Source organism: Halyomorpha halys, unplaced genomic scaffold (assembly GCF_000696795.3).
Source record: "Halyomorpha halys isolate HHAL.00 unplaced genomic scaffold, Hhal_1.1 Scaffold297.1, whole genome shotgun sequence".
Lineage (NCBI taxonomy): Eukaryota > Metazoa > Arthropoda > Insecta > Hemiptera > Pentatomidae > Halyomorpha > Halyomorpha halys.
The window spans coordinates 699,337-707,675 of NW_027109687.1; the positions used below are offsets into that span (position 1 = coordinate 699,337).

The 8,339-nt window shown below is 28.3% G+C and overlaps 3 protein-coding genes and 1 long non-coding RNA gene across 11 annotated transcripts in view; 2 read left to right on the forward strand and 2 right to left on the reverse strand.

Moving 5' to 3' along the window:
• RNaseZ (ribonuclease Z) overlaps nucleotides 1-6,428 on the forward strand; it is a 29,234-nt gene extending 22,806 nt beyond the window's left edge. For 2 of the 3 annotated variants that reach the window (XM_014420865.2, XM_024361344.2), the window contains exon 15: nucleotides 5,949-6,428. In XM_014420865.2, the coding sequence (XP_014276351.1) occupies nucleotides 5,949-5,970 (22 nt within the window). In that variant the 3' untranslated portion in view covers nucleotides 5,971-6,428. Of the gene's footprint in view, nucleotides 1-362; nucleotides 536-5,948 lie in introns of those variants that run through there. The other variant, XM_014420864.3, reaches the window with a different exon arrangement.
• The window catches only part of LOC106680873 (glucose-induced degradation protein 4 homolog), a 28,998-nt gene extending 20,751 nt beyond the window's left edge, over nucleotides 1-8,247 (reverse strand). For 4 of the 6 annotated variants that reach the window (XR_010843565.1, XR_010843567.1, XR_010843566.1 and 1 more), the window contains exons 1-3: nucleotides 8,025-8,247; nucleotides 7,731-7,898; nucleotides 7,421-7,653 (exon numbers count right to left, since the gene is read on the reverse strand). Coding sequence is in view for 1 of the 6 variants with exons in the window: in XM_014420867.2 (XP_014276353.1) it covers nucleotides 5,980-6,043; nucleotides 7,421-7,653; nucleotides 7,731-7,898; nucleotides 8,025-8,171 (612 nt within the window). In the remaining 5 variants the exon portion in view is untranslated. Of the gene's footprint in view, nucleotides 1-1,579; nucleotides 6,044-7,420; nucleotides 7,654-7,730; nucleotides 7,899-8,024 lie in introns of those variants that run through there. The other 2 variants (XM_014420867.2, XR_010843568.1) reach the window with 2 other exon arrangements.
• Nucleotides 291-1,513, reverse strand: LOC136795874 (uncharacterized). Its single transcript, XR_010843569.1, has 2 exons — nucleotides 853-1,513; nucleotides 291-805 (listed from the first exon to the last, which is right to left on the reverse strand). It is a non-coding gene; the product is annotated as an uncharacterized lncRNA (long non-coding RNA).
• RhoGDI (rho GDP-dissociation inhibitor) overlaps nucleotides 6,898-8,339 on the forward strand; it is a 13,313-nt gene continuing 11,871 nt past the window's right edge. The window contains exon 1 of the mRNA XM_067047836.1: nucleotides 6,898-6,931. Coding sequence (XP_066903937.1) covers nucleotides 6,913-6,931 — 19 coding nt within the window. The 5' untranslated portion in view covers nucleotides 6,898-6,912. The remainder of the gene's footprint in view (nucleotides 6,932-8,339) is intronic.

An 8,339-nucleotide genomic window follows, 5' to 3' on the forward strand; every position in this document is an offset into this window, starting at 1 on the left:
TTTTTTGGCCAAGACTCCCATTGGAGTCCTATACTGCCTAACCATGGTTGGGGGTCAAAGTTCTTCATTTTGTGGGACCGCCACTCAATGAAAAAAGTCAACGTCCCAGGCCGGATTCGAACCGGCACCGCCAATAGACATCAAATTGGCAAGATTGTGTCTCAACCACTGACCTACGGGCGGCCCAGTAGAATATATAACTTTAAGTAGTTTTTTCCTTGTTTTAAGAAAGTGATTTGAATTTTCCAAGAAGGAACAGAGATAGGTACTTCTTTTTTTGTCCAAGCCCCACTTCCATAGGGTTTGATATATGGATGTAGGTAACACTAATGATGAGTAAAATGTCTTGTACTGCATTTCAGATGTATTTTAAGAGCGAAATGAAGAAAGGGCTAAGCCTGGAATTTGGAAAATTGGTTGAGTCTGCTGTCTGATGATGGGGCTCATCATATTTCATGCCTGTAGTCAGTAAGTTAGTAGTCCTTAGTTGAGTTTGTTCATGTGTGTCTGCTTCCTTTGTGGTTGTCCCTCCTCAGTATAAATTCTGTCACAGTCAGTAGTTTGAGTGTCGTATGTATGTGGTCCATCTTTGCTCTTGAATAAATACTTCAAGTGAAGTATGTTTCATGATACGTCTGAGCTGGAGCCTATTAGCCATTAAAGATGTTATATTGGTCAGCATAGGTGCTCTGGCCTAAGCACTAATTTGAGGCGGAGAGAAAGATTAGAAGTTAGCAGGTGATTAAGCCTATAAGGAGGCTTGGTCCTAACCAGCTTGATCTTATTGCAGTGGCCTGGATAGGTACTTCCTGCTTCCAGCTGACTTAAATACCAGGACAAAATTAACCGGACATTTTTATGAAATTTAACTAAATGAGAACAAAAAAAAAATAAAAACATTGATATAACAAGTTATTATAATTTAAGAAATATTTTGGATAAAAAGAATGCCTCACTTTCAAAATAAATTGATGACATAAAATAGTTTCTGTGAAGATTTATAAAAATTTATTTAGTTATACCATAATAGCTAGAAAGTGCAATTGTTTGTCAACAATTAATTTTTCAATTCTTTGTTGAAAGTCCAAAATGATTGTGTAAATAAATTTAAAGTTAGTTACTTTCTTTTTTTTTTCTACTACCCTCCATCACTGTTCCCCTGATTCGCTGCAACGCCCACTTTGGTAACCACTGATCTAGAGGTAAGCAACCTATCCTAACCATGGTGGGAGGGTCAAGTTTTTGTTCCATGGGACTACCATGAACCGAACCCAGACCAGATTCGAACTGCTGTAGTTCTGAGATCGGTTGGATCAACACCTCAACTCCATCAGCTATAAACAGCCCTAGGAAGTTACCTGGCTGCTCCATGTTTGATTTTAATTTGCCAGTATAAATTTAATTTTTATAATGTTATCACTTTATACAGAAATAGCAAATGTTCTGAAGCCTTGTCCCCTTAAATAAATAAATTTTTGAATAATATTATCTAAGAAGCCTTATTATCACTTCATCAACAAATTATTTTATGATTTCACTAATTCCTTGAAGTATAGGTATTATAAATCATGAAAATGAATAAAAATCTAAACACAATATAATTTATTTTCAATTTTAACAAAAATTCTCACAGATAACAATATTTTAGTTTAAACAAAAGTCAGGTGGAAAAAGTGATTAATGACTATTTACAATTATTTACCTCCTAGACTCTTTTAAAACTAGCTTAGAAGTGGTAAAAAAGAACTGCAATGTTCTTCGTCAGTAATGTGCGCTAAAAAAATTAGTCTTAGAATCATATTGGAAATTTAAAAATAAATTTTCTTGCCTCAAAGAACGATATTTTACATACTAGAAATTTATAAGAATAAATCTTCTATAGTAATCATACAATTTAAAATTAGAAAACTATAGCACTGAAGTAATTATTCAGATAAATCAATTTTAAGTGTAGTAATATTAGTCCATTTATTATTATTATAAAACAAACTAGTATGCTCTTAACTCCAAATTTCAAAAAAAAAAATGAAAGTATTAGTTAAACTACACCTTAAACCAATTTTACTTTTTTAAGTTATAGAAAAAAATTGTCAAGAGCTTTCATTACAAAAAATTACATTTTGTCAGGACAATATTTTGGAATATAATATCTCTAAATTAAAGGATAATATAAGAGGGAAAGAATAAGTTATGTTTGAAACTACATACAATCTAATAATATATCATAAATGTATGATTTATGTTTAATCATATCAATAATATATATATTTTAAAAAAGGGTTAAGTATTTTAAGAAATATTTTCATCAACTAATATAAGTTAAAAAAAAACTTGGTATATGTATTTTATTTAATGCAGAAAGTTAATTCATTGAATGAAATGTCATGTCTGCAGCATTTTTATTGTTTTGTTTTAATACATTTATGCCTTGACATACTAACTTTTAACTTCAGTATACTTTAAGATATGTATAGTGAAGAACATGAATCGAGTTTTATTAAACAATGAAAATGAAAATTTGTTCAAAATCATGAAAAATAAATAGCTCAACAAGTAAATGGTTTTTATAAATACCTTCATTTTAACTCAAGATGAATTTTATTAACAATTTATTCTTTTTAAATCTCTTAAAATTTGTAGAGGTAGCAAACAAATAATAACAATTTTTGTAAATTTTAAGTATTTGCTTCTCATAAATAAAATAATAATGAGCCGATTACTCATTCCAATATAAATCAATTCAGTCAAATCTAACAAAAAAATACTACTTTAAACTATCAAAGATTTTAGAATTTTAAACTAATCATGCAATCTTAAGAAGATTTATAATAGAAAATTAATTTTGTTTCCTTTAATTTTTATAAATACCTCAAATATGACAAAGAAATAACTAAAATGACTATAGATATTATTCTATAAAAAATAATGACACTGGATTATCAATTGAATCTAAATATGCAATAAGGAAGCAATCAACTTCAATTATGTGAAATTCTTGCATAAGTTGTATTTTATAATTTTCATTTCAGAAAAAAAAACTGAAGGTACAGTGGTGTTATTTCATAAAACTAGGAAAGTTATGCCTTGAATTTTTGCTGCAAAATAAAAATTCTTGAAAACATTTATCGATGGACCTTATATAACTATTTGACAACAATATCAAGTATTGAATATTTAGGTTCAATTGAACTTGAACAATTGCTTACATGCAAAAATTATTTCGATTAATCCATATACCTTTAAACATTATTTGGGATTGAGTTAAAATCAAACAAATATAAATAATATTTTACTGGGTTTTGTACTGCTATTGCTCACGTGATTGTCTTTATTTATTACATGCTATTTATCTGATGGGAAATATTTACAATTGATAACTTGATGTATTTCTGTTAGTCATAAAAAGCATATTTCAATGAAATCATGATTATAGGTTTAGAATTATTATGAGACAGCTATAAATCCTATGCATCTTACTAAGAGAGATGGAATTATTTTTATAATTCTGAATATAGACCTTAGATCCCAACTTTTTATTTAATATGGTCCCCCTTCCCTTCCTTTTTTTCATGGAATTTTAACTTGAAAAAGGAGTAATGGATCCAATAGAAATGGACGATGAGGCATTTTTTGTTAGGGGGAGGAAATATAAGTTGAGACATAAACCCAAATTAATAATTTAAAATATCTTTAAATCATGGATGGAGTGAGATCTAGACAACAGTAGCATAGCAAACCAAGACTATGGATGGGGGATAGAAGATGGTGGTTATGAGATATCTAAGTCGACGACTAGGGGTAGAAAAATAAGGAACAAGATTACTATCTTGAACAGAATCTAATTGAATGTATTTTAGGCCCAGGAATAGCACCAGTTTATAATAAATAAATCCTATTTGATCTTGATTTGGGGTTAAGATTATTAATCTCAGGTAAATAACTATATATCACAAATAACAAGTTCTAAATAAATAGCATTCAAATTTGAATTGAAATTAATATAAACCCCATATTGAAACATTTACTTTGGATATTTGTGTTTATTTCTATTTGTAAAAATAGTTTACATTCGATTATGACAAAATAAAGGTACATTGTCACATAAAACAGTTGACAATTTTTTTTCATAATCAATACCCAGCTATTTTTATTTCTCATGGCCTTAAATCCACCACCATTAATTTTTCATGGTTCACAAGTGATGTTGAAATATTTCATAAAAAAGTATATGAAAATCACCACGTTTAAGAAATAAAATGTCTCATCAAACACAAATTTATAAGGTTCAGAATATTTAAAAAAATATATATATATAAATAAACAAAACAATTATATTTTTTTTAAATAATAAAGATGCACCACAAAATACATAAACATTTCATATCAAAATAAACCATTAAAACTGCAATGGGTAGTTATTGTCAAACCAAATCATAATTTTAAAGCAAATACCATTATTTCTAATTTCCCAATATGATTCTTAAACAAAATTTGATGAATGGGTGATTGTATAGAAATAAAATGATTAGACAGTGTCTCAGCCACTCAATAATAAATTTATTTTTATGAAAAAATGATTGAATTTCATTATACAAACTAATTTATATAACTTAAAAATAAATGTATATTCTATTTTAAAAAAATAAAATAGAAACAATTGAACTAAGAACAAAATTTGAATAAAAGACAATATTTGTTAGTGCTTATCTGAGACACAGCCACTACAGAGTATTAGTACAAAAACTATCAAATATATAACCCCTTTCATATCATAAAATAAAATTTTAAAATAAAAAAAAAAATAGCTATTTTCTAACAATTAAAGGTTCCACATGCTGAATTATTAATTTACAACCAGTTGATGAAAAGATCATTTTCTAAAATTTGAGTATGACAAACCAGTATTACATCAGTCTGTGGAAACCTCATTTTTTACTCATAACGGAGTAAAAAGTAAGTTTGAAATAAGGATTAGGTATAAAGATCAAAATGACATTCCTTAGCAAAGAAAAAAGGAATTCCAAAGATGAAACGAGTCCAAAGTCTAAGCCTATTATATACATTAAAACTCATTACAAGCACCGACTAAAAAGTAACCAGTAAATTAATAAAGAATGGAGCATCCTAAATGATTGGACCATAAATCTGCTAAGTCTATGGTAGTATATTAATATAGTATAATGGTGTTATAATAATATAACACTTTTAATCATACCAACAAAAAGTTCATGGTCAATAAACAAGAAAAAGAATAAATTTCATTTTCCAAATAGGTAAACCAACTTCCTTATTAATGCAAAATTTGTATTATGGTCGGTCAAATTGAAATATTTACCATCAGCCAAACAATTACATTTTTTATTTATTTAATATAAGTACTAGAAAAACTGTTTGCTTCTTTTTTTTTTATTTTCTAAAATAATTTTTAATAAAACTTCTACCACTGCAATACAAATATCTATATATGTTCAACAGTAAACTTATTAACTAGTATATTCTTTATAATTGGGTTAGGATAGCAGATTTGTTAGTCTATACCATTAATTTATCTTACAAACACTGAATCTTTTAAGAAACTATTCTTGTACACCATGTTTTTGTGTTTTTTCATAACCAAAAGATAAAAGGTAGTAGTTCTGTCATTCGACGTACAGAGTTTCAGTCTTATAACAATCTCCTCTGAAAATCCTTTTAACTGAAACTAAAAGGATCAAAACTCTGATCAAACATACATCCCCTGCCGTCAAAACATGTTAAATCATATTTCAAACCATCAACTTGTGTCTTCTAATTTGCAAGCAACACAATGTTATCAAAATCTTTTTAGCATTTTTACTAGGTTTTTTTTTTTTTAACTGAAAGAATCAGATTAGAACTAAAAAATAGTTAAATTTGAAAAGGCTACCCAAAATGCAATATTTTAAATTAACGGAATGAAACTGTTGCAGGGAGAGGATGATTCAAGTATGAGGAAACCTTTCACCTAAATTCATAGATTTGGGTACTGTGCTCAGGAACATGATTCAGCGTCAATGATTGATACCTGTAAGAGAAACATTAAAATGGATAAATGGAAGTTTGATCCATACGACACTCAGACATTTAAAATATTGATTCATACACTAAATGAGAATAAATTATGAAAGCTGCTTATAAAAAAAAGTGAAATATTTAAGGATTTAAAACTAGGGAATACCTAAATATGCAAATATTGTTGATACTGAATTAAATCTAGACCTTGGCTGTTGATGGAGCTAAATAAAAACTTACATAGAATAAAATGTTTAATGTGTACTGAAGTTTCGCCCTACTTTGCAGTCCTCCAGGGCAGGGGAGGGGAAGAAAAGGGCCCAAATTATGCCCAAAATAAGAAAGAAAATGCACTGGCATACATAAAACAATAAACATTTTTTACTTCAAGATCTCAATACCTAGTCATCATTTCATTTGCCGTGTTTAACAAATTAAATTTTATAGACTAGAATTAATATCAAGAATTTTCATAGCAATGTCTAATATATATCACAAAATAATTTTCTTAAAAAACTTTAGCTGGATAAATTTATAAAATATGTGTTTTTTAATCTACAAAAATGGGTCAATTTAAATTGCTAATATACTATTGCAAAATTCTGAATAAATTAAAGATAGAAATTAGTCACATTGCGAAGAATTATGACACATAAATAGAGAGTATTTAAAAATATAAAAACAACTGTTTTGAGCTAATAAATCATTACAATATTCATAATTTACATTTTAAAAAAAGAACCTAATAAAATTGATATGAAACAAACTAAAAACCAACCCCAATAATCCCGGAAAATATCCTCAGTCGGAGTAATGATTTGATTGATTATGAAGAACCACCAATTTAAATACATAAAAGCATGGATCCATATTTCTTTCTTTATGCCTAAAAATGTAAAATGTGAGTGAGTAAATTTTTTCGATTTTGAAGGTAAACATTTTTTTTCATTTCCTGTAGAAATAAAAATCTTTCCTACCGATATATATGAGGCAGCAAAATATTGAAACCTATTTCAATAGGGAAAATAGCTATTCATATACATCAATTCTCAGTTAATAAAATGTCAATGAACTGATAAGGACAGAAATTTTCTTAACAATATGAATGACATAAGTTTGATTATTAAGATTTCCAGTTATAGAGGTAAAACTTGATAACTCTGTGAATAGCCCAAGTATATTGTTATACATCATTAAGAATAAGTATTGAAGTATCATCAAATTAATAATTCATAAAAAATTTTAAGCTTGAAAAAAAAAATTAATGAAGCTCCTTTCTCTCCTTCCTCTTCGCCCTCCCCCTCTAAAAATTAAAATTAAACCTAAACTGAAACAATTTCACTGCTGACACGCAATAGTATGTTTTAAAATAACTAAAAGTTAAACTTACATTTCTGAGCTTCTATGATAATAATAACCTTCAATTGTGGCAGTAGATTTTTGGAAACAAATATAATAAAAGCCAGCAAATGAAGCTCCATTTATATCACGTATAGTATGATCTGGTACTAGGAAGTGCTCTTTCCACCTCATAAAAACAAAATCTGTTTGTTTGATTTCATCGTAGTCAAAACAATCAGAATTAAACGTCTTAGAATACTGGCAGAATGATGAAAACTTACTCTGAAAGTAGTATTTAAAATGAAGATAAACCTATGTATCAGGACAAATAAATCTTATTACAGAACATTGTTTCATACCCAATGTTTCTTGTCCACATCTTCATCTGCCTCCCATTTTCGTGTTAAAAATGGATACTTTTTACTAATTATTTCTCCATCAAAAAAGGTGGTGAGTGTAGGAAACTCATCAGTTAATCCTTTTATTTTCAGGTAACCACATAGATATGAATTCTCCTCATCAACATACTAAAAAAATAAAATGGAACATTCTCTTTGATTATTATAATTGATTGTATAAAAAATGTTATCAAACATGAAAGTGGGAGATCTTAAATTCTGAATTAATAGTATGTAACAAAACTAGCAAATTACTTGTAAAACTACTTCCACTTCATAACTATTTCCCTTTGACTTCTGGTGCCCTTGAAATCTAGAGCCATTGTATAGCAAAGAACGGTTGATTCCAGGTTGTTTTGAATTTGCAGGAGGAGGCGGAATGACTTCAACTTTAACTGGCATTTTACATTTGAAACACTATCAAAAAAGGAAACCTTGTAAAAGACTCTCCTGTTAAGTGACCCCAAATATTGTGCGTTTACAAATCGATTTATATCGATAGTAGCTTAAAGTGGAAAACTTAAGGTCATTGAGTGGCGTAACCTTCATCTCGAGTTGTGATACCTCCTT